General features: G+C 31.8%; 2 protein-coding genes and 1 long non-coding RNA gene across 5 annotated transcripts in view; 2 read left to right on the top strand and 1 right to left on the bottom strand.

Moving 5' to 3' along the window:
• Window positions 1–1,285: 1,285 nt before the first annotated feature.
• LOC106687362 (uncharacterized) lies at window positions 1,286–12,051 on the top strand. The gene is made up of 7 exons (XM_067047767.1): window positions 1,286–1,415; window positions 2,687–3,010; window positions 7,104–7,223; window positions 7,745–7,983; window positions 11,346–11,544; window positions 11,611–11,750; window positions 11,901–12,051. The coding sequence occupies exons 2-7, from the start codon at window positions 2,705–2,707 to the stop codon at window positions 12,010–12,012; spliced, it is 1,116 nt and encodes a 371-aa protein (XP_066903868.1). The 5' UTR covers window positions 1,286–1,415; window positions 2,687–2,704; the 3' UTR covers window positions 12,013–12,051.
• A 1,392-nt stretch (window positions 12,052–13,443) lies between these two features.
• Window positions 13,444–26,755, top strand: part of LOC106687363 (uncharacterized) — an 18,973-nt gene continuing 5,661 nt past the window's right edge. The window contains exons 1-6 of one of the 3 annotated variants that reach the window (XM_014431217.3): window positions 13,549–13,638; window positions 13,847–13,971; window positions 22,048–22,175; window positions 23,914–24,033; window positions 24,817–25,043; window positions 25,923–26,118. In XM_014431217.3, the coding sequence (XP_014286703.1) occupies window positions 22,089–22,175; window positions 23,914–24,033; window positions 24,817–25,043; window positions 25,923–26,118 (630 nt within the window). In that variant the 5' untranslated portion in view covers window positions 13,549–13,638; window positions 13,847–13,971; window positions 22,048–22,088. Of the gene's footprint in view, window positions 13,639–13,846; window positions 13,972–18,998; window positions 19,092–22,047; window positions 22,176–23,913; window positions 24,034–24,816; window positions 25,044–25,922; window positions 26,119–26,755 lie in introns of those variants that run through there. The other 2 variants (XM_014431216.3, XM_014431218.3) reach the window with 2 other exon arrangements.
• Window positions 13,532–14,299, bottom strand: LOC136795857 (uncharacterized). The gene is made up of 2 exons (XR_010843539.1): window positions 13,944–14,299; window positions 13,532–13,875 (listed from the first exon to the last, which is right to left on the bottom strand). It is a non-coding gene; the product is annotated as an uncharacterized lncRNA (long non-coding RNA).

The following is a 26,755-nucleotide window of genomic DNA, read 5'->3' as shown; positions in this document are numbered from 1 at the left end:
AATTTGAATAAATTATATTATCCATTTAAGAGTAAAGTTCTTAATTTGAACCCAAGTTCTCTCTTATATTTGAAGAAAGTTTAAAAAAGAATCAAAATTCTTTTTATGTTATTTTTATATTTTTAAAAAATATTACAATATATTTAGATTTACATTCATTTTCCTGTATTGTGTTCTGGGGATCCTATCGTAAACAAATATATAATTACAATATTCCTGTAGGAGTTACTTTGTGACAAATAGGGTAGCTTTGGGAGAGTATGAAAGGAGTATTAAAAAAAGAATGTGACCCCAGCTTACTGGGCATACTTTGAAATACATAAATACAAAATAAAATCAAAATTTTTTTTTAACCATTATCAAAGCAGTGATATGTTGGCAGTGAGACATAATCAAACCAGTCAGAATGGAATTTAAAAAAAAAACACATGTGGAAACACCTCCTTCAACATTATTCGGCTATGTTCCTATGTTGTTCCTATGTTCCGATATGATTTCAGAACGTATTCCAAACTAACTCCAAGCACATTCTTTATTTAGGTTGACAAAGGGGATCACATACTGTTAGTTTCGCATTACTCAGAGGCCACAACATATCTATTCGGCCTTAATTAGTGAAGTGACAGAATTGGAAGTCTGAATTGTGATGATTAATTAATAAGTGTTTAGGTTACTAACAAAAAAAAAAACAATAACCTTCATTCATCGATTAATTTGAGAATAACTGATAAGGGTGAAATTAAATAAGTGACACTAAATTGGCAGTTATGTATTAGAATTCCATCATGAAAATTGTTTTTTGAAGATAAACTGAACGTTTCCAATCAGTAACAAAGGTACGTCTTAATCTTATAACCTATTGATTTTAACATAAATAGTTTTACGTCATTTGAAATCAAATGAGAATGGTATTTTCTTCTGATGGCAAGACGGGCGCATATTGCTCCCCTTGGCCTACTCAACAACTGCTAACCATATCTCGCTCTGAATAACCAATAGTGATCCCCAATTTTCCGTAGATCTTACACTATGCTATATCTCCATCGATGATACAGCCTTGGCTTGGATTAGATGAGAGCACACCATCTGGAACATTTTCACACGCTATTGGATGCTTTCACATCCTCAACACGAGTCTCAGAATTTTCAAATGTGGAGATGTTCAGTTTCTTGTACAGCTGAAACAGTTGGGTGTTAAATTATTGTACACGGGTCCTAGAATTTTCCTGAAAATTATTCTTTCATACCTAACTTGTATCCATCTAGCCTTTTATGCTGAGGGCCCATGTTATTTACCCTAAATGATTACTATCAGTGTCTTGTTCAACGCGAATTTGGTGGTAAACCTTAGGAGATGGTAAAATTGGTCCTATTTCTTGCGGTGGTCCTCATTCTAATCTCTTCTTCATCATTAAGTTAAGATCCACTCTGCATTACATTATAATTAAATGTAGCACTTCAAAGGTCATTCTTATGCAATGAATTATGCTTTATTAAAAATCGTTTATGGATAAAATAAAAAGAATTTTCGGAAGAGAAGTTGGGGATGGGTAGGATTGAATCTCTGGTTGCCTGATATTTCAGTTTAGATTACAATGACGGCCTTTTCTACTAACCTCAATATAAACCAGAGCTTCGAGGGCGCGGTCAACTCCCTCTTTTTGGCTTCACTTTTCCTTTAAGAAGTTAACGTTACACCACTCGAGGGTGTATAATTGCGTGTACGCCAAATGCCGTTTCGGAGAGTTGGAAGTAAGAGAATTTTCAAATCCAACATAATTATAAAAGGTTAAAAACTTTTATGATGTATAGTTTTCGAACAATATTATGTAATACTAGATATCAATGGCTCACTAAATATACAATTCCTATAGAACGCGACACTCCTGACATTTCTTTCTTAGTCTTTTTTATCTATCCACGCAACCATTCTTATTTTTTCACTTATTTAAGGCAATACGCTACGATCCGTTAGTGTACTGCTTCATTCTAGCCTAAGAGTTTTAATAATAATTTCTGCCTGATTTGTAAATGTATATGCATATTTTTAAGTATCATAATAAAATAACTGTCTATATCCATAGAAGAAGGTAGAACGTTGAATGTTAAATTCGCGATTGCATTTGAATGGTTCAACTGTATACGAAAATGTTGTTAATAATGATAAATCTCGCCCGATGGGATAAACAATACTACACTTTTAGAGAAGTTTCTCAAAGGTATCTAAATAAGAAAAATAACGAAGCCGAGCGTTTTTTTGAACGATTCGATATATATAAATCAAATCTTCATAGTTTAAATTAATAAAGACAATTAAGCAGATTTTTAGGGGGGTGGAATTGTTGGATTTAAGACAACAATTGTGGAAAAGCTTGTTTTCTTTATTTATTTTAATTTTTGAATAACCAAAACCGAGAATAAAAAATTACTATTATAAGTTCCATAGCACAATTTACTCTATAGCATTTCCATAAATACTGGTAATTGTTACATAAAATAACAATTTTTTTTTGCATTAAAGTTCTAATTAAAATAAAAATATTCAGGCCCCACAAAAACCTCTGCTAGGCAAGCGATTGGCAACATGTTTTATTTTATTCATTAAAAATTAATCTATTTAATAGAAAAATTATTTCAGCGATAGTTAAAATATATTATAAATATTTTACTCACTCGATTTATTTAGGTAAATATTATACAAAGGATGTCTACCGAATTGGAACCTGAGGAAGTTCCCACATTACCCAAAGAGGAATCTGTAAATTTAAACGAAGAAAGCTCCGACGTTTTTACTGAATTCGAAGAACTAAGCGATTACTTATCTGAAGAGGGTTCTTTACAATACTCTGGGAAGTCGGTTTTTTCAGATGGCACAATAGTAACATACGAAACTCCGGAAGTCAGTGAGGAGGAAATTGTAGTAGACGATGACCCTTTGCTATCTGTCCCACCAGAACATTATCCAGACATGCTCTTCCTTATGGGAAACCATTTCCCAATAGCTATTCACGTATGGACTTTATTTTTATTTTAGATAACATATTATTTTATTTATTTATTTTATACCAGATCGGCCTGGTGGGCATGGTTCACATGGTTGATTATAGGGGTATAGTCACGTACAAAAGACACCCCTAACTATATACAATGTTATAATTAGAAGAAAAACAATATAAAATAAATAGATAAGAATAATGCTTCTTAATAAAAAGAAAAGTAAAATTAATAACAAAAAATAATGATATTTGTACACTTAACAAAATAAATAATTGCCCTCAAATGGTAAAAAGAAACAAGTTAATTAGAAAAAAGGACAGAGAAGAAAAAAAAAGAAAGAAAAGAATAAATAATAATAATAAGTAAAATAGAGGTAGTGTGAATCATGAATTAATAAATATAGAATTTATATTTAGCCCTGCAGCAGCCTGGGCTTCAGTCTTCGGGTTGAGGTTGGGTTTCCCAGGTTGTAGGTCACTGCTCCTTTAACTGTCGGCAACTGGGAATGGAACTTCATGAACCGTTTTTTAATGTAATCCTCTATAGACTCCATTTGTAATTCCCGATGCAATTGGATATTTCTTATGAACCAAGGAGCATTAATTGCACTTCTTAGGACATTGTTTTGAAAAGATTGTAATTTTTTTCTATTCGTAAAGGATGCCGCTCCCCAGACTTCACAGCCGTACATCAGCAGTGGTTTGAGAATTGTTTTAAATATAAGAACAGTTGTTTTTGGTTTTAGTTTGAAATTTCTGTTTGAGATAGGATATAGCATTGCTTTCGTAGGTTTGAGTTAGTTCAATGTTTATATGGTGATTCCAGGTAAGACGGCGGTCTAGGTGAATTTCCAGGTATCTTACTGTTTCACTGGCAGGATTCCATTTCACATTTTTACCTTTGAGGATTAGTTCCGGTGCGTCTGGTGGGCGTTGAAGAGTAAAAACTTTTGAATTACATTTTTCAATGTTCTAGCTAATCATTCATTCAGTTTAAAATTTTAATTTTCTCAATTCCGTACCCATAGACGAAAAATGAATATTTGAGTATTCGTTGAATAATATATTATTTGTATTAAAGCGCAGTTAGTCAGGAGAGAATTAGTAACTGTAGATAAGCTGTTATTTATATTATGGTCCATCTGTAAAGAAAGACGCAACTAACGTGGATAATAAATTTTCAAGATTTATTTCGTTGTCTTGATTAACTGTGGACTGAGTTTTTAGTTCCGTTGGTTTTGATATTGATCTAATAACATCAGCGTATGAGTTTTATGAAGTGATTTTCGTGGCTGGCCTGCTTGAATTAATCTCAGATTTACGAATACTTGGTTCTGAAGATAGTTTATTTTATTTTTAAGTATTTGATAATATTTACATCCCTTGTAATTAGTGGCATGATATAGTTCGCAATTTATACAAAATGGCTCATCCGTAAATTTTAACGGGCACTTTGAGAAATGGTATGTTCCTTTGCACTTAACACACTTCGGTTTAAAATATCAATAGTTGTTCGTATGACCGTATCTTTGGCAGTTAGTACACATAGAAATGTCAGTGTTTTGGTTCTACTATAATTAGGGCAGAAAATAAATGTTTAAGATTAAAAATATCTTTGGCCTTTTCGTTGTTTTTAAGAGATACTGAACAGAGTGGAGTTGGATTTTTATTTATATTTAATATCTGGATACACAAGCAGTTCGAATTGTTTTGAGTCTAATTCGGCCTTTAATTCGTCTTCAGTTATGCTATGTATGGTTCTTAATTTTTTCTTCATCATAGTACTTAGTTATAGTTCTGTAATCGTTATTCGTTAACGTAATTTTCGTATTGTTACCAATTAGTTGGGTAGTGAATGGGCCGATGCACAATGCATTCAAGTCGTTTAACAGTAGCCTATAATTATTTGAGTTATGTTGAAATATCGGAGGTATTTTTATTGTATTGGACTGAGCATTCGGGTTAGTATTATTATTGCTGGTACTTGGTGTTGCTCTAGTATGATTATCTGAGGAAAGGTCGATTTCTGATAACATGTTAAATGTGCGACCCACCTTAGCTTTTAAAGGAATAATTTCCTGGTAACACCTACCCATTTTTTTAGCGGGTGAATGGGACTCAGGTGAATCAGTGCGTTCAAAATTCCTTTTTTTCGAATTTGATTCTTCTGATTGTAGGTGTACATCAGATTTATTAGTAACAAATCAATATAAATTGGTAATATGTTTGCGGTTTCATGATAAATCAGGCGAAATGTTTGATTCATCGCCTGATTGCATGATACAAATAAAAATAACCAAAAAATTATAAAACAAAACATGAAAGCATGGAAAAAAATGTCTAATAGGCTGCACACAAGCTAGAATAGAACCGCAGTCTATGATGTCAGAGGCGAAACTAAAGGTAACATGTTGATAGAAAAACGTTGTATTTAATCAAGGAAATGTCTGTTGTTCAAATGGATAGTCAGAAACAAAAGATCACATACATCTAAAAATAAAATCTATAAGGCGTAAGAAAATAAAAGTAAAATTGGAAAAAAAAACAATAATCAACAATAGCAAAATAACAAAAAACAATAGTCTTTGAATTATTGCAGAATTTTGATAAATGTTGAATGAAATAAAACCCTCAGCAGCTTATCTCGATTTTTGTTTAATTAAAAAATTCCTCCGATTTTCCTACGAAAATTACAAAAGCTGAAATAGCATCAAAACGACTATACTTAAGAGAGGTTTAGGACCCAATAAACTACCTCAAACTGTACGAAATAGACCAAATTAAAACAATATATAAAAATTTGAGGAGTTTTTCTTTATTTGAAACTATGTTTTCTCCATTATAAGGAAATAAATTCTCATAAAAAATCAAAAACGAAAATATCTTATTTTTTATTTATATGTATATTCGTAAATAGGTATTTTAAAGGACGCTAAAAACTAATCTACCCTCTTGTACTTTGTTAATAAATACAAAAAATTGTTCAAGCATGTGTGATTATAGTTTTTGAAACCAAACAACATGACAAATGAAAAAGTGATAAGAATTTCTCTATCCAGATTAAGAGATAAATTCCAAAAGACGCCAAATCCGGTTTAGGATATTGAGTGAGTTTCAATTAGATGCTTTAAATATTTTTTTCACACAATAAAATTGGATAAATAACTTACACACTTAATGAAAAGAGACAAAAACAGATATAGCCTGTACCAATTTTATTTTATTTTAACTATAACAAAGTTGATATAATGCCTTAAAAACCGTTGAAAATCCAATTTGACCTTTTTTTTTTAGAATTTCCCATAAATGAAAATAGCTGCACATTTCTATTAAAAAATTAAATAGTTTAGCAATAGTAAATTATCTCTACAAAGAAATAGCAGAATAAAGATCAACATACACCAGGAAAAACACCCATAAAAATTACCACCGTTTGAAAAAGTCAGTATTCACTCACCTCTGGCTGAACACCTTTTAACTTTATTAGTGTATGTTGAGTGTTTTCTTATGGGGAGTTGTGTAAAATTAGCTACCCAGTTATAAAATAAACATCATCAAAGTATTATTGTATGAAATATTGTCTCTACTCTAGAGATAATTGTGCTATGAGGATGTTTGAAAACTCATTCCATAGACTTTCATTTGATGTAGAATAGACAACTTCAAAACAAATAAATTTTTTTAAAATTCATTTTCAAAAATTTTCCAAATTTAATACCATATTTCTTTTTTTAAATGTATGTTCTTCTGGCTTAAACTGCTTAGACTACTGCCAAATTTCAAGATAGAGAAATGATAAGATCATGAGTAAATAAAATCTAGATGAAAAGAAGAAATCAAGAATAACTGGATAAGAAATAATATCAACTGCGTTCTGCTTATTTTACCTCATGGTTATATGTTGATAAAAAAATCAATTTGCATTCATTATTTGAGGCTGTACAATAAGATTCATTTAAAAAAATTTCCGTCCAGTAGATCTTGAATATATATCTAGAAAATATATCCATTTTAGAAATAAATAACTTTTTTTAAGATGTAATCTTAATAAATAATATAAGTATCATCTAAAATTAAATTGGTAACCATTATTGTATGTATTTAAAGGCCTATGAACACATCCGTTCTTTGATTAGATGGAAGAAACTATTTCCCAAACAACAAATCCAAATTCTAGCACCAGGAGGCGATTATAAGAATGGGTTATTCTTTTTCAATGTATGGCATGTAAGACTAAAATTGTAACTACTTGTTTTTACCGATAAGAAAGGGTTTAGATATATTTTATTAGAGTTTTTTTGGTTTTACTACATAGGGGCGGATCAACAGCAGAGAAGGTAATTTGACATTGTTTAACAGAATGAAGAAAAATCAATATTTTGTTGATATAGATAAATATATATCTTATCTATTTTATATTATTTTATCTATTATTACTATACGTATATATAAAACAAAAAAATCCCGTACAGTTTTTACTCAACAAAAATAGTGGTTTAAACTTTTGAAAAGCAATTTTAGGCAAGCACTGTATAATATTCTTCATAATTAATTCATGGAGTTTATTTCTGGTTACTAATTGAATAAGAGACAGTAGGAGCAATCTTTCGAAGAAATAAAAAAGGCGTTTCCATAAATATTGTGTTAAAGGAATAATATTAATTGCTATATATATACACACACACACACACACACACAAAATCCTTTAGATACTGAAAATAGATGATTAAGTAGCATAATTTTTACAGGGTAATTTCTATGGCTCCGCCTATTGTCATGACAGAAAAGATAAATCTATTCTTGAACAAGCACTAGCTACTAGTAGACATTTACCAGTTCCAGATCAGTACAAGATGTGCCGCTTGACTTGCTTGAACCCTAATTCTTTTGAAGCTATGAAAGTTATTTTTTCTAAAGACAAATGGTGTACGTCTCATGATGTGGTTCTGTGGCTTCCTTGGTATTGTGCAAGAGAAATGGAAGTACAGTAAGTATTCCTTATTAAATATGGAGACCATTTGTTTTAATGTTCTAATATCCATCAAGGTCCAAGATAGGGAGCCTGATGGTGCTTCCTAGTGGGTGGCGTACCCACATTTTTAAAGATGCGATTACTTAAATCAAACAGACAAATTTCAAGGCATTCTGCAAAAAAAACAAAAGTGATTGATTGATCAAACTTGGTACTCATGTATTGTGTCAGCCAAATAGAAATAGCAGTAAATCAGCACTGACTTCTTCAATGTATGGAAAAGTGATGAAGTAGAGAGAGGAGTGGGGAAACAGGCAATACCACTTACCAACGAACTACCTTAATTTAGTAAAACTTAACATATCTGTTTCCTTGAGGCCATCTAAAAATTACGAATGAAACGAATGAAAAAAATACGAAATGAACCTCTGTTTTTTTTTTTTGGAGTGTGGGTCTAAACGACCTTACCAAAGTTTGTATAACTTTGTCTCTAGCTGACCGAATGAATATTCTTTAGGGGTTAAAAACCGTCTCCTTCTTACGGGTTATCAATATTTATATATGACTAGAGTAAACCTTAGTATACATATTGGTTAATTAAAAGTTCCAGAGGGGTAAATCAATGCACCTCTTTGTAAAACGTGTCATGTTAAAAAAAAAATGTATTCTGTGATTAGAGTTGACAAAGAAATCTGTTTTCTTTTATTAATGTAAACATGGAGTCTTACGACTAAAACTTAAAACTCGCTAAAATTCAATGGGTAATTTTAGGGAAGTTATAAGCCACAAAATTAGGTCTTCATTAATTCATGAAATTTTTTTTTTTTAAATCTACAATATAATTTAAATTATTGGAAATTCCAAAAATTATTGTGAGTTTATAACGGTAAAATGTTGATACAATTATTTTCTACTTGAGCGAAAAAAATGGGAAGAAAACCGCCTGTTCTGCACGAAAACCGATATGTACTCCTCTAGATACACAGCTGAGCAATGAGTTTAAAGGTGCCTTAAACCTTTGAAGTTCGACCTTCCATCCCCGATTCTTCTTTTCACTTAATCATTTCTGGATTTGAAATCGATACCTGCGAGCGCGCGGTTAGTTTACAAAGCTACTATATCCTGAAGTCTATCTAAGTAAGAAAATCAGTGGATCCTGGCCACAAGGTAATCTCAGCAAGATAAGTTCTTACAAGAAGCACAATACAAAATTTAACTTCGCAGTTGAAACAGTTCACATCACACGGAGACACATTAAATTCTTCGACAGTCTCCCTGCCTCCTTCAAACCAGTATTCCAGTCTATCACTCCATCCCCCTTTCCTGCGAGGTGGCAGGGCAGGAAAGGTTCCTAAAACCCTATTAACATCACCTCATAGCTCCATCTTCTGATGCACCCCAACCCCACTCCCTCACACTTCTTTTCGATTTCTGACTTTTTATTATTTCACCATTATCTATCGTCTTTATTATTTTTATTTTTTATTTTTATCTTATATGGGATACAACACGAGGAGGCCCCTCACCTCCGGACTCAAAATAGTTGAATGGATAGCTCATACGTGATATTAAACATAACATGTAACCTTTTGGTATTTTAAGGTAGTAAAAGGTAAGACACAACACGAATTACTTTTCTTTTTTTCCCACAGTAATGCACTCATTAATTCACTTTATTTCAGTTTTAGAGGGTTTGGAAAAAAAAAAAAGTTGAAACAGCTTGTGTCGCTCCCAGTGGACGCATAACTAAAAACGGTTCATGATGATAGCTAGTAGAAGGCTGTGGAGTAGCGAAATTCAGCTTGATACTTTCCTGTTTTTGTTACATCTCCTACAACGGGAGCTTTGTCTAGTGGAGGCCTCTTCTATATCACCATCTGGATATTTTATGATTGACATCACATGGATTTGCACTGAATTAAAGTTCTAATTTCATCTTATTTTTCAATAATTTTATTTATAATTTATTTCAATTGTAATTAGCATAGTATGTAACAGTAATAATTTACTAAAAATGAAGGATATTAATAGAAAATGCAGTGTTTTTTAGACTGTCCATCTCTTCCTATTTGGGTAGGACTTAAAACCTATGAGGCATCAGGGAATAAGTTGCAGAATTTCAGGGCACCACTGTTAGCCAATGTATTTTATCCAATTGATCTACAGGTCTCATATCATCCGTTATCTTTCTGTTACAGGTGATATGAGACCTAAACCTATCATATGACACAAAATTTGTAGCTTCAAAAAACCTGTGAGGCAAAGAAATAACAAAGGTGATACTAGCAGCTCCCACTACCTCAAGATCAACACAAACTACCACCATTCCTAACTATTATCAAGGATTGTATGTACTATTCAGGCATGCTCTCACAAGGTGCAGTGCAAGCTGCTCACAGCATAAACATAATTTCTGGCATGTGCTTTGTGCCAATACTATATTCAAAAAGTTTATTTTTAATATCTACTTGTAAAGGGAAAATTTATGTTTTGAAATAAACACAACAATGTTTAGATATAAAACTTTAATAAAAAAAAATTTATTAACGAGAAGTGGACAAATCATTTTTTTGAAACAATGTTAATTTGTATTTATGGGAGTATGCAAATGGGACTTCTCTGAATAGTCGGACTGTGCTGATGGGTTGAGGTTGAACTATGGGTGACCACCATCATATAGATAACTAACTACCTGAAGCTAACTAATTTCCCTTCTATATTTAGAGAATTACATTACAATAAATAGTAAATGAGACTATTTATGTATATACTGTAGGTCAATTGGATAAAACACATTAGCTAAAAGTGGTGCCCTAAAATTCTACTACTCATTTCCTAATACAGTCCTCACAGGTTTTAAGTCATACCCAATTAGGAAGAGATGGACAGTCTAATTTTTTTAAAATAAATTATTAATAATAAACTGTTCTAATTGCAATTAAAATGAATGAATTTCTTTAATTGAAAATTAAACAGGATGAAATTAGAACTTTAATTTAATGCAAATATTTTTATGTCATATAATTAATAAAAACTATGTCTTGAAATAAAAATGATTGTAAGGTTAGAGTACTTCAAGGAGTTTTATTTCATTTTAAAAGATATAGATTTCCTTTTCAGTTTGTTAGTTATGACATTTTGATATGAACAGAAACAAATATTTTATCTCAAAACCCGAAATATGTACCTCACACAACCAAAATTAAGCACTATATTTTGTTAAGTACAGTTATTTCAGGATTCAATTTCTTTTTGAAGATAATACTAAATTTAAATGTAATAATTTTTAATGCTTGAAATGTTAATAATTCTTTTAGTCATATGAACCTAACTTCTTGACACTGGAAGGATTTAGTTTTGGAATTATTTGATTACAGCTTACCAAATGACAATGTTCAAATTCGGGAATTGGGTCTAGGACATATTGACTTAATAAATGAATCATGGGAAGAAAATTTTCCAGGCTCCAGAGAACTTATAGATGATCTATTTGATATACACCAAGGCTTAGGATTATTTGATGATGAAATTTTACTCTCTTGGGCACTTGTTTGGTATCATGGAGGCCTTGGAATCGTAAGTTTCCTTTTATTAAAAACACCTTATTTAATAAAAAAGACAATACTATATTCCATCTTCTAGATTCAGACTGTAGAGAGAGAAAAAGGAAAAGGTTATTGCAGGCCAGTTGTTGAAGCACTTACTAAAAGAATGGGGGAACATTTAATTGATGTTCATCTGAAAATTACAAGGGGAAAAAGGAGAGATTTATTTTTCTTCACGTATGTATATACTTTTAATCATCATATTAATGAAGTTAATTTATATATATATATATATATATGTGTGTGTGGATTTTTTTAATCTCTAACAACTTAAATCTTTCACCAGGATCCTTTTCTTAATTATAAGCTTAAAAATTATGTTTTTAGTGCATTGGGGTTTAGATATGCTTTTAAAGCATTCACTTTTGAAACTCAGAAGTATTTAGATAAGAAAAAATCTCAGACAAAACTGAAAACCTCAATTATCAAGAAAAATTAAATTGAATTATAATTGAAATCTTCTTACTAATAAAATAAAGTGGTAAATATAAAATGAGGCTAATTTAATTATTAAAATAACTTGAATTAATTCTTGCCCTTATATGAAGTAGGTATATCATATAAGCATATATGCTGACCCCCATCACCTCCTTGTGTAACTGTTTTCCAAGAAACAGTACAGTCTTTACTAATTCTGAGCCCAAGACTTTTGTTGGTAGTGATGATAAAGGTTCATTTATGTGTATGAAATAGGCAGTAATTATATGCTTACGTGAAGCAGTTTCTTGCCCCATTCAATTTCTTACTGATTGCATATTTATTTATATATTTTTTTACACAAGTTCTCAAAAATAGCCTGCCAATATATGGAGTATCTCAATCCAATTTTTGGTATATCCAATATTTTGATTATGGACTGAGCCTGTTTTTAAAGTAAATAATGAATCATAATGATATTATTTCTCCTCCATAGTTTATATTTATAACTATCACAATGTAGATATTACACAGAATATGTATGCACACTCATTTATAAATATACCAAGCTTAAGTTTAAATATTTTTTTATACATTTAAACTTTTTAGCTTTACTATAAAAATATTGTTTTTTTATAAGGCAATGAGGTGAGAATAAGATAAGGATAATTATTCAGAAAAAACAACTTCCCATAATCTTTTGTTTCTTAAACCCATGACACTCAACTTTAAGAATGTTTCTATAATGTAAATGTTCTTTTCATTTTTTCTTCATTGCCATAAGATTCATAATCAATCAGCAATTGGGATAGTCACTTTACTATGTAGGAATGGTAGAAGGGTAATAATTATGTTAGCCATTATTATTATTTTCATTGTTTTTTCACATCAATACCATTCTCTGTTATCTAAAAAAACTAAAGTCCTATTGAGTAACATCAGTAACATACAAGGTTTTTATTTTTTTTCCCCTTATAGAAGTGATTTTTAAATCAATTGAAAAGCAAATCATTTTGAAGTTTTGATTGTTTTGAATAAAGAGAACATCTTTTCAAATTTTATTTTTTAATTGAAACCTAGTTTTTATCATTTAATGTTGTACTAAATAATTTGTTCTTATACTAGTCAGGGGCTCAATACAAACAATAATTACCTGCATTATGCAAAGCAAGTTTTAGGAAGCAGTCTAATTAATTTTATTTATTATTTTAAAGGAAAATATAGTGCTCTCTTCCATGTATCATTAATATTATGTCTAGTTCCTACAATAATGGTATTATTTTCATGTCCTTTCAAAATATCCATTCCTAATCTTTTAGTTACGTAACAAGTTAATATTTAGTACAAATAAGTCTTCTCAACCCACAGTGCAACAGGAGGTCTGGGAGACCTACAGAAATATTTATTTGTCATACATTTTGGTAATATTTTTTTTTTATGTGAGTAAAATCTATTTCCATATTAATGACTGAATAAAACCATTATATTGGGCATATAATACTATGAAAAAGAATATAAATAATTGGTACTGGATCTAACAGACCCACCAGAGTTAACAAAAAAACTGAAGTGACCCACTCAACTCCAATTCCTGCATGATGGTTTAGTCTGGAGTTGGCAGCTGAACACAGAAGACTTCATTTTTCAGGTAACCACACTATGTGACCATGGTATTTTTAAAAAAGATTCATTAAACTTTAGTTTTTTATAAATTCATAATATAGCTTATTTACCATAAATTTGAAAGTACCTAATAGCAGTGCATTTACTGAACAATTGTTAGCTGATAATAACTATTAGTGAAAACTCATTAATACCTCACTGCTTCTTTTTATTCAAATATTAAAAGTTTTCAGTCTATTGGCGTTTTTTGAAGAAGTCTTCACTAAAAATTACAGGATATGGAATTACAGTACAAGAGACAAATATATAAAACTTTCATACCTTACTTACTTTTCTCGGGAGTGATAGTACAATAACAGTAAGTCACATTATAACCATTGTGCTCTTAAATAATTCCAGTGTAATAATATGTAAATAGTTCAAGGGTTAGTTTATAAATAAATAATGAGTTTAAAAATAAATAAATTTATAAATAGTTTATAAGGCAATGTGTTACTTTCTATAAATACCAAATCAATTAAACTTTTACATATGTGTATATATTTGGGAGTAGGTGGTATGAAAGTTGGTTAACCTTTGAAGCTAAATGAAGTATTATCAACGTTAAGAAACTATTTCTTAATAAATATACTACCACACTACTGGTATAATAAGGAAAAACTGGGGTTTCCCAGTAAGAGCTGTTAAGAAATACCACTAGAGGAAAAAGTAAATAAAATATAAGGAGAAGGAGGGGGGTCTCCTGATATCTCTACTAGTGATATGGATGGTGGGGAGAACAGATGTTCCCTTATTCTTATTTCGTAATATTATATAAAGTATGTTCTAAGAATCGTTCCGCACTGTACGAAGCGTAGGCAGTATAGGGTTTTGCTCTACAAAGCTTCGAACTGTAAAATCGAAATGTTTAATCATAACCTTAAAATAAATGTAGCAAAAGTGTTATCATCAGAGATATTTAAAATAACAGATCAATTACATAAGTACTAGTTTAAATTAAATATACCAGAACTATTATCCCAAAAAAATGAATAAGAAATCATATGACCTCTGGGTTTTACACCCAACAGAGAAATCATTGCGAAACCAAATGAATAATAGATCATATAGCTGCTCTGCTTTCATAGTTAAACAAAAATAATATTCTTTTTACTCTGTATTTGATGTTTACCATTGATTGTGCCTTTGAGGTCAATTTGTTATAACCTTAACAGTTTTGGATTGTCTGTTTTTTATATTTTTTATTTTACCGATCCCTCAATGAACAGTAATATAACATGAATTAATAAATTAAAGCATTACGTGAGCATTGCCTGTCTCTATCGTGGATATTAGAAGGTTCAAGGGAACTCTACTTTATTATCTGAAGGGGAGGAGCCTCCAAGTGACTGTCTGTAGAATGAACCTTAGTAAATACAAGAGATGGTCGGGGGGTGCGGTCAGCAAAAATTAAAAATAATAGAAAATATTTATCCGTATCCCTGTCGCAAGCTCCTTGATGAAGACCTGAAACTCCGGTCGAAATTCGGGACGGATAAATAATTGGTTTATTTATATTTTTTTGCTGAACGCACCTCCCCCCCTCCTCCGATCATCTCCACTTATTAATCTACGGTCAACTATCTACAGTTAGTAACAAAAGTCTACATTCACCACAATATAAATTCATTTATGAAATAGTATATATTATTATGTATTAATTAAAGTTATAATTTATTTTTTTCTATTAAATAAAGGTCTGAAGAAAATTAAATCATGCTTATAATATCATTTCAGAATTGAATACATACAAAACGTTTTATAATAAATGTCTGCCATTGTTTGTTACGACTAATAAGTCTACATACACCTTGATTTAATCCTTTGAATGTAAACAAACATTTAATTTTTTACATTCACATAGGTTTTCTGTGGTTTTATTTCCTGAACGAATCAGTTAGAATCAAAGTCAAGTGAAAACAACTTCTCAAAATCGAAATTTCTCGAGAGATTAGGCAGTTAATTGTTGATCGTAAAACCACAGGGAAATCATAACGCGAAATTGCTTATAAAAGTGTTTCGGCGGTTTAGACTGTTATTGGAAATTATAATACAAGTTGGATTGCAAGTAGGCCTAGATCAGAGAGGCCAAAAAACTTCAGCGATATCATGAGTGTGCTATTTTAAGAAGTGTGAAACCCTAAAATAAGTGAACCATGAAAACCCTAAAATAAGTGCTCCTATATTAGCTACTAATTTATTGTGAGATTACAACATTGGAGTAACACCTCAAACGGCGCGTAATTCACTTACAAAAATAATCTCAAAATCACTAAGGACTAGGAAGAAGCCCCATATTAGCAAAGTTAACCGAGCTAAGCGGTTGGTATTTGCGAAAATTACTTTGATAAGCTTATCAGTTTTTGGGAAAAAGTAATTTTCATGGATGAGTAAATTTAATATTTTCGGTGCTGATGGCAACGTTAAAGTGCAAAGGAGAAAAAACGAAGTCATGAAATTGAAACACTTATGCCCGAGAGTTAAGCACGGAGGAGGAGGGATCAGGGCTTAGGGCTCAATGGCTTCAGCTGGAGTAGGCAACTTGAACATCATCGAGGGAATGATGGATCAATATCTATACGTAGATGCCCTAAAACAAAATCTGTGACCCAAAGCTACCAAGTTAGTTCTCGGATCAAATTTTATTTTTCATCAGCATAACGATCCTAAACATCGTACCAGAAGGGTCGAAGAATGGTTGCTGTACAATGCTCCAGGTCAGTTAAGAACACCATCACAATCGCCTGACCTTTACCCCATAGAGCACCTCTGGCAGGATCTTAAAATAAAGCTGAGGCATTACAAAATAAGAAATAAACAGCAACTATGAGAGGTCCTTAAGGAGGAGTGGTTGAAAACCGATCCTACTTTTACAAAAAAAAAGTTAGCACAATGAACCTCGTTTGAGAGAGGTAATAAAAAATGAAAATTATTATTATGACAATTATTTGCGTTGATAATTATTTTGTTATAGAATGCATATATGCTGGGTATACAGACTTTTTTTGTGATAACGTATTGTTACTTCTTCTCTATCATTTTCTGTTGTGTTTGTATAATTTTTAAACAACTTTAAAATGTACCAAATTAATCAAAAGGTTCTTTATTTAAAAAGAAAAAATAAATAAATTGTTTCATCTGTTTTTCTCTTTTACTTTTAACCCACTTTTTTGATTAATAATAAGTGTATGCAGAATTTTTTTATTAACTGTACATCTTAGTAAATACAATAAGCTCTGTCTATATAGGTCCAATTAAAAATAAAATCAAAACTTTTGTTTTGATAGACGTTCCGTATTAATAAATAAGGCGGCCAATTAATAAATATTTTAAATATATATAGTTTTTTTAAATCACCAAGTAAGATCATATGGATGTAGACTAGATATAGGTGATACTTTTGTTATACTAGGTAACCCTAAGGATGTAGGAATGCTCCGAAACATCGTTGAATTTATAGATTATTAAAAAAACGAAAACTAGAAAAAAAATCAAGAAATATTTACATTATATTAACTATAATGTACTGTCAATGGTGGAGGACAAGTGCAAGAAACGTGAATTGCGTTTTTTGAAATATACCGCTACATGACTTGCACAATTTGGCCCTGCACCACTAAATACAGCAGCCAGGAAGGACACTTTTTGAGAAAGGACAGAACCTGCTAACGGATTGTCCTCTCTAAAAGAGGAAGATTGGCCACCTTACTATTGAATTATATATGATCTAATCAATAATAAAGAGAGTGATATATTACCAAAAAAAATACAAGATCACAACTAAACTACAAAAAATGTATGATGGAATTATCTAACGGATAATTGTGGGAATATTAATAATAAAAAAATAATACTTCTTTCAGTAGTACACTCGGCGACCACAAGGGCGACCGGTCTCTCGAGCATAAAACCTGCCTTTTTCACTCAGACTCCTTATTAATTCCAATGAGGTTTAGGTATATTTCAGTTATTAAATTCTTATCCAAACCTAACCATATTATACGCCATATTTTTTCATAACACAAATAAAACAAAACTTCCAAAATCCAAAATCATATTTAACCGACCTTTTAGCAAAGCCGTCTATGGGGCCCATTCTATACACTCAAAGGAAACTTGCTTAGGAACAGATGTCCATGTCGAAATCTATTAAATCCGATCGAACCGTCTCGATCCTCCGACTTACCTCTACCAGAGTCCTTAAATGTCTCACATTGATGAATGACTTGTATTAAAGATTCAGTAAGAATTTAAGAATAGAAATTGAGATTCCTTAATTCTTCATAAAATTCTCTTTCATTTGAAACCTCTTTCCTTAAAATCCATCGTCCCTTAGAGCCCTAGAGCCCCTTAAAGGGATCGATAGTACCTTAACATATATATACGATAAATAAATATTATTTAAAAAATATTTATTTTTTACCTGTGTTACTTTTAAGTTATTTATTTATTAAAAAATTATCTTGCAGTTTCTCTAAGAAAATTCGGGCTAAATATAATGAATATTTGGGTGTATAGTTATGTATGTTAAGATTGAGATAATTGTATATTTAGTTGAAAATTTTTTTTTACAAATAATTTTCTTGTTTTTGGAAGTGCAAGGGAAACTTTTTAACTAATTATGGAACGTTAATTATGAAATACACAAGTAAAGGGCAAAAGAAAAGAAAATTTCTTCTCAAATCCATTTTCAAATGTTTGGATTTTAAATCCACTTTCATGAGCTGAATTGTATTCATCGACTGAAATGAATAACAATGTTATTTATATGAGAACCAAGTTGGATTAAAAATTATATAAACTCTATTATATAATCAATCCAACACTCAGCTGCACCTGTTTTCAGCAATATAATGGTCGGAGTGGATTTACCTAATAATAGCTTTTGGTTGATAATTACAGTGTTTTTGTATAAAAACAATAAACAATTTTACAGATGTTCTAAGAAATTGTAAAGAACCCCTCCCCCCTCATCGGTATTGGAGGACGCAGATTTTTCAAATTCACCTAAGCGCAGAAGAGCCTTGCAACGGTCTGTATATAGTAGTTAATGTCGACAATCCTTTTTTTTTGTTACACAACTATAAAAATCATAAATATGTGCTATTGAAAATTAATGTGGAGAAAGGGGAAAAGCGAAAGGCTTAAATTATACCAAAATAAAGCTTAAAGTTTTCAAAAATGTTTCCTTTATGTATTTTAATATAAGTGATGTTAAACGTTATTTAGAACTGTCATCATAAATTTTCTTGAGGAAAATTGCCGGTATGACCATCCCCTCCCCTCCTCTGGAGCTGATATGGAAGGAGGTGACAAAATTCTTGGACCAAAGGCATGAAATTCGCCTCAGTTGTGGTACTACTGGTATCCCACTTGTTACCGTACAATCAGCCATTTCTACAGCTTCCTTCCTTCGTTACACACGCTAGTTGAGTTTTAGTAAGTTAAATCTTAATTAATGATTTTATCTGTAATGAAGTGTGTCGTTTATTTTATTATGTCACCGTCCTAGTTATTTTAATTTCCTCTTCTTATCGCGAAAACCACTATCATTAAGGTTGTTTGCCAGTGATTAGTCAAAATTCGATGGACAAATAAACCTTAAGTAAAGACTTGCTAGAAATCGCTAGCCACATATCTAAATCATTACGTAAACAAAATAGATAGGATGATAATATATCCAGCCTAATAACTATCAAATTTAAAAATTCTTGTGAAGATATACCTGCTAACTGTTATTCGATCTAACGAGATCTAACGCTCAAAATAGTAGTGGTTTGAACACGTGAATAATGACAATTGAAAACGGTTGAAGGAATTAATAACAAAGATAAAACCGGATAGCTGTTCTGTCTTTGATGATCTAACAAGTGTTTTTCAAGTGAAAAATTGGTGTAGATTTTGACTGTAACTGCCAATTGAGAATTGCAGCAAATGAAGCTTTGGAAACAACCAAACGATGTAGTATTGCTAAAGTCGATGAGAAGCATTTAACTGATTACTTTACTATCGCCGATCAGTTTAGTTGTAGACATTAATTTCAATAAACCACCTAAGCGATCTATAGGTACTAGGTAGAAATGTTGCTAAAAAATTTTAAATTTTCAACAACTGGATTTCGCCGAACTGTACCCTCCCGAAGATAATGTCTGGAATATTAACCTACGGCATTACTTTTCTATGTTTATAAAGTATTTTGAGTGTAATGGTCTCCGAAAGTTATGCGATTCACCTCAATCTTTGCAATTTGAACTGGGCTCTCAAATCTCAGATGTCCAAGCTTTTTGAATTTTTAAAAATACAAATTAAAATAGTTTGGATTACCTCACAGTACCCTTGAATCCTGATACAATCAAATAAAAACGGGAGTTTGAAGAATTCCTCATATTTTTTTGACAAATAAATCATGCAGTGAAAATATTTCCATGTAGAGAAGGTTCCTCTTCTATACGAAGGTGAGGATTAGGATCTAAATTCGAGTTTTACGTAGATTTATTTTCCAACCACGGTCCTTTTTTAGATCTAGTTATTCTGACCTATACCTGTATTCCTATAAAGACATGGTCTGCGCAGATTGCGAATCGTTTCCGAAACTAGATAGTTTTGAATACCTCGGCTCCACAATAACACAATAAATGATGTTTTCAAATTCCTCGGCTCCACAATAACATCAATAAATGAGCAAAGTAGATAGATCTGCGTATAACGAGCGTGAACAGAGCCTTATTTTTTTCTGTCAAGAATACTGCAATCCCGAAAAATCTCTAAAAATCTGAAACTAAGGGTGGGTATGCAAAGCCACCTCTGATATTCGGCTGCGACACCTGGGCTCTACCATGCACTCCAGGAAGCAGTCCTCCGTACAGGTACAGGAGCGATCCGGAATCATAGCGTTAACACATGGAGGAGGAGAACTAACAGTGGACTGCTTGCAGAGACTCAGTCAATAGCTCATGATATGAAGGCAAGGAGGTTAAGATAAGATTGGCTGGACATGTGGCTCGAAGCAATCCATCAGGACGCTTCTACACTACAATGAATGCCAGTATAGTTGGCAAGAGACCACGGAGGAGGGAAAAAACAGGATGAATAGACAGAATCAACAAAGATGTGAAAGAGCTGCATGCAGCAAACTGGAAAGCTAGGCAGGCATGGAGAAGGCTGGTTCGGGTGGTCAAAGATCTACAAGATCTATAGAAGAAACTGGAAAAATAAATGCCTGTATTCCTTAACCTTTTTCTACTTGTAAGTAAATCTGTCAGGTAGTTACACCAACTTACAGGTTACACCAATCTAATTTTTTTTTTTTTTTTATTGATTTTATTATTATTTGTATTCAATGGAAATTGAGTAATGAATGTTTTTAAAAGTAATACTATAATGTATGGTAACGTGCCGTTGCTCGTTGGTCCCTTATTTTGAGGTCTGTTTTCATTGTTTCCCAACTTATTCTTTAGTTTTTGTTCCCATGTTTCTTTCATCTTGAATGATTGCTCTCATTAGCGTCACAGCTGATTTAAGTTCACGTTGTGTTGGACTTGTTGTTGCAGCAATTATGTGATCGAGTCGGGGTTCAATAGCACTGCTTGAGTTCGAGTAGGGCTACATCAGGGCTACTATAGATCAGATCGGGCCTGAAGAATATGTTAGACTTACTTTTTGATCGCGTTGGGGTTACCGATAGTCGAGGTGGTTGTGTTAGGTTATTTAGTTTGGTTTCCAATTGAAGGAGAGAGATACTCTACTTCAGAAGGCTTCTACAATGCATGTTCAATTAGGTTAAGATAGTTGGTGAGAAGATGAATTGATAGGATGTGTTTTACGGGAACTAGCTGTTGGTCCTGTCAGGAAAGAAACTTCACACCGCAGGTAACTAGCATACAAACGTGAAGAAGATGACTAGTCCTTCAGGAACTAGCTGCAGGTCTTTACGAAAATTCCTAAAGAAAAGGTATAATAAGGAGAGATCCAGAGAAGGCATAGTGAAATAAAATACAATATACATTTCCAAATATAGTACTAGGATTTACTGATTAACTACTGATTTTGTTAATCACCCCCTATTAAGGAGGTGGCCAAGTCAGGTTAAATTATTTACAAGAAACATATATCAATATACAATATCTGTGTGATGATCGTAGTAGTTCACATTGTGGCAGCTAGGTTCGTCATGTTGGTTTGTAACGGTTTTGGAGGTTGTAGTAGTTACACTATAAACCAGCAGATAGCAATGTCGCATCATAATTTAATATAAAAAAAGAAACACTCCGAAAGGCTTACCGAACATAAGTGCTATTTTGGCCAGCTCTATAGTGATTTTAAAATCGAAATCAACTTTATTATGATTATTTTTTGTTGTAAATATGTTTTGTAAACATTTTATTTTATTTTTCAGGATTTCTTTTTTGGAACTAAAGAATTAAAAAAATATTAGAAATGACTGATCCTTTAAAAGAAGTCCCAGCTGAAGATATTCCTGATATGTTGTTCAGACTGAGAAATAATTTTCCGTTAGCTGTTCATGTGAGTTTTAATTAAATATGTATTGTAATCATATAATTAATATGCATTCTTGAATATAATAATTATCGAGGCATATCTCTACTGCCATGTGCCTACAAGATATTCTCAAATATACTGTGCCAAAGATTACTACCACATATAGAGAGAGTCCTGGGGAAATATCAGTGCGGCTTTCATAAATGTAAGTCAACAGACCAAATTTTTGCCCTACGAACCATCCTTGAGCGCGAAAGGGAATACCAAATACGGACGCATCTATTCGTTGATTTTAGATCTAACTATGTCAACATTCAACGTGAGTCTCTGTATCAGGCAATGAAAGACCTGTCTGCTATTCAATATTGGTCTGGAAAAATTTATTAGAGAATCAAAGGTTCAGAACAGTGGAATCATTTTTAATCATATGGTACAAATCCTGAGATATGCAGATGATATCGATATTATTGGGAGATCAAAAGCTGAAGTGGAAGAGGCCTTTCTTGCCCTTGATAATTCTGGGACTTGTTGTTACTACCAACCAAACCAACTATATGATAGCTGGTCAAGAAAGAGGTTTTAATGAAGATTTTGTTCAAATTGGTCATTACTATTTCGAACGAGTTGAGGAATTTGTGTACCTCGAATCACAAGTTGCCATCAATGACGTTTCGGCCGAGATAAGGAGACGAATAGCATCGGCCAATAGGTGTTTTTGGAGCGTCGGCACTTTGGTAGTACCTCACTATCAAGATCCACGAAAACTAGATTGTATAAAACGTTAATTCGACCAGTGCTGCTCTACGCCTCGGAAACTTTCATTTTCAACGGCATTTTCGAAGGCTGATGAAAGGAATCTCCAAACGTTTGAGAGAAATATACTCAGACGCATTTACAGCCGAGTAAAGGATGGTTCAGCTTGTAGAAGACGCACGAATCTACAAAGTCTACTTGTTAATTGGAGAGCCTGATGTTGGAAAAATTGTGAGAATCGGTAGGTTGCGCTGGGCAGGCCTTGTGGCTGCCTGATGAGATCTCAAATAAACTTCTCAATGATGCGTCTTGATGGAACACGGCCGAAGGGCCGCCCAAAGCTTTGATGGCTGGATGGTGTTAAAGAGGATTCAAGAACCCTACTCGGAGTGAGGAATTGGAGAGCAGCTGCACTTAACAGATTAAACTGGTAGAAGCTGCTTGAGGAGACCAGGACCCAGTAATGGGTTGTTGCACCGATTGATGATGATGATGATAAATATGCATTCATTAAAGTGCTTCGAAATCATTTGTTAATACAAAATATTAAACTTCTGTAAGCATAATCAGTTTTGATTTCTCACTACCAAAGAAACGAAGCTCTTTAATTTATGGAAGAAATTTAAAAAAAAAAATAAATGTTTTTTTGCTTTTACATTGTCAGACGCATGTGACGAACATAATGTTTACTACTGTTAATCCAGTATTGAACAGAAATGACTACTTTCGATTAAGCCTTCGCAAATGGTATTTCATACAGGGATCGCCTGATTTACCTCAAATCTGGATAGTTCAGCACAAATGCAGTAATGGTCCAGGAAAAATTTCATCCAAGTCCCTATAACAATTCAAATTAATGTAATACTTAGTTTTCCTACCCTATCAGTTATAATTAAAAATATGATGTTACTTTTAATTTGTCCTTCTTTACTATCGCATTTAATTTGTTTACTTTACTTATCCTGAAAGAAGTAGTCACTTTATTAATTTCAAAATTAATTATTTTAAGGCTCATGAATATCTGCAGACTATTCTTAAATGGAAGAAGAAGAAACCTGACCTTCAGATGGCAATTTTGGCCCCAGAAGGAGATTATAAACTTGGAATAATCTTTTTCACCTTGATTGGAGTAAGTGTATAACAAGTGAGATAAGGATTTAAAATGATTATTACATATCAGTCATTCTCTGACAAGATATAATTTTGTACCTTTTATCAATATCTTTGTACATAGTGATGATATAACGGAGTTTTTTTTTATGACCCTTTTAGAATATTAAATATTATATTTTTGTTAAAATATAGTTCGAGTATTTTGGCTTTTTTCGTTTTTACCACTATTCCGTTTTTACCCTTTTTCATTAATCTGTGTGTTTCCAAGAAAAATCACTCCATTCAAAATGCCACTTTGAACTTGCATAATCTATAATTTTGCCCATTTTAACTGATCGATTAATGACTCTTTTAAAACAAACCTCAATAATCAATATAGGAACTAAAACATAATTAGGTGTAGTCTCAGAGCAATGAAAAAGGGTGGGTCATACAATTGTTAAAAATTATATTTTTTAATTTTCATATAATCAATAGAAATTGTAACTTTAAGTGCTTCATTAGAAAAATCACACTATTTAGTGATGGAAATGTTTTTTTCTAGTTAAAATTACCATTGATAATGACAATCAGCAAAAAATTAAATCAAATGATACTTACTTTACATATTATTCTTGAAAACGTAAAATAACTACTCTCAAATGTAACATGGATACTAATATTTAATTTTAAACTTACTAATAGTTATTTTAGCTGTATCTGAAAACATTGTCCTTGGGCCATTTACTGTTTTATAGCAATTGTTTCATAAGGAAAAAAAATTTTGTGAATATTTTATTTTTTATTTTTGAATTTACAGAATGAATTTAATGGGTCGGTTTATTGCCATGATGATAAAGAGACATCAGTTCTACAAAAAGCACTTATGACAACTAAGAAAGTTCCATTTAACAATTATAAAATGGTTTTGCTTACTTGCATGACAGATAAATCGTTTGAAGCTCTTAAACCAGTTTTACATTGTAGAACCCATAATGACTTAGTTTATTGGTTACCTTGGTACTGTGCTAGAGAAATGGAGATTCAGTGAGTATTTTATTTTATTTACTTAAAAATAAAAAAATAAAAAAAGAGTAATCCATAATATAATTATGATTATTATCTCTTTCCTTAAAATTATGCTGAACTTTATTGTTTTACATTGCAAAGAGATTGAATTTAAATTAATTAAGAAGGTAAAATATATCATATTGTAAAAAGTGGAATACAATAGCACATTTTATTTATTGGGATATAATTTGCAGATCCCAAACATGAAATTTTGAGTCCCTAAAATACTGGCCAATAACTAACCAGTAAATTTTCACCAATCTAGGCATTATCAAGACAGACAACTCAAGAGGACATGTATGCAGACAAACTTTCACATCAACAGTCAAAAAAGATTCATCAGATAGTGACAATTCATCACCCCAAGACATGTAAACAGACACTAAAAGTATAAGAGTATCTATTCAGTCCATGTAATGACATATTGTCTCTAGTCAATGAGAGATGTGGTGTAATTAGTCTGCATACATGTGATCTTGTGAAATCAGTCTTGCTGTTGTCTGAGCCAGCCAAATTTTGACCATTTAGTTGTTTGCAGTATTTTAGAGACTTGAGATTTATGTTTGGAATTATATTCTAATAATTAAGTTATGTTTCATGTTGAGTTTTGTTCTTATTTATTTTTTTCTTGCCTCATACAAATGTAATGCGCAAAACTGAAAAAGAGTCATCTGTTTTAAAACTATAATTACATGTATAAGACAGAAAAACAAAAAGTAAAATAGCAAAATAACAATGAAAAATTATGAATAAAATTGTCCATGGAAAATAATACCATATTTCCAGTATGTTTTCCGATCTGCTGCTTATTTTTATATTTTTAGATATTAATAAATGAATACATTAATTTTCTAGTTTACCAGAAGGTGTTGAAATCAGACCACTAGGCCCTGAACATGCAGATGAGATAAACGAAATTTGGCCACACAGATACCCTGGTTCTAGAGATTTAATAGCTGAAATAATAACACTTAATTTTGGACTGGGTTTGTTTCGTGGATCATCTTTGCTATCATGGGGTATTCATTGGTTTTATGGTGGATTAGGTGTAGTAAGTATAAGTATACTATTACTTCTCGCTGTAAAAACATAAAGCTAATTGCAATAAGTTATATTTATTAATGGTAAATTTTTCACATATAACACTTTATTAGGAGAAAATAGGCAGATGTGCAGCTAGCAATGATGCACTAATAAGCAAAACTTGTGCTGATGTTCTGACCTGAATTCCAGGCCTTCATCAGGGCTGAAAAAACAAAATGAGATAACAATCTTAATTCAAAGAAAAATTTTTCTTATCATTTTTTTCCTTCTTTGCTGGCCCTTTCTGCAATATGAAGAGGTAATGCTGTAGATTACCAATCTATTCTAGTCAGACCTGGAATGTTGAAATTCACTCCCTGAGTCTACCACAAAATAAATTTCAATCGGCCCAGGAAACATTCCAACCAGTGCCATTTCTGACTTTAGATGTCAGCTTTCATTACATAATTTAATCATTTTTCTTACTCATCCCTTCATTTCTGAGTGAAACTATGGTTCATCCCATTGTTGGTGAATTAATTTTTTTCTCCTTTTAATTCACAAAAAATAAGAAACTCAAATCATATTTTAAACCGACATTCTATATTGTAATATGCTCTTTTTGAGTAAATAGTATATTTTTGATGTATAAAGGGTTTTGATAT

Source organism: Halyomorpha halys, unplaced genomic scaffold (assembly GCF_000696795.3).
Source record: "Halyomorpha halys isolate HHAL.00 unplaced genomic scaffold, Hhal_1.1 Scaffold949.1, whole genome shotgun sequence".
In the NCBI taxonomy this organism is placed as follows: Eukaryota; Metazoa; Arthropoda; class Insecta; order Hemiptera; family Pentatomidae; genus Halyomorpha; species Halyomorpha halys.
This window is presented reverse-complemented; position numbering and strand designations above follow the sequence as displayed.

What these genes read in the sequence shown, in the direction of transcription:
- LOC106687362 (XM_067047767.1), top strand. Translation starts at nt 2,705, where the DNA reads ATGTCTACCGAATTGGAACCTGAGGAAGTTCCCACATTACCCAAAGAG. An exon ending in ATTTCCCAATAGCTATTCAC is followed by an intron (nt 3,011 to 7,103) that starts GTATGGACTTTA and finishes ATGTATTTAAAG; the next exon opens with GCCTATGAACACATCCGTTC. An exon ending in ATCATGGAGGCCTTGGAATC is followed by an intron (nt 11,545 to 11,610) that starts GTAAGTTTCCTT and finishes TCCATCTTCTAG; the next exon opens with ATTCAGACTGTAGAGAGAGA.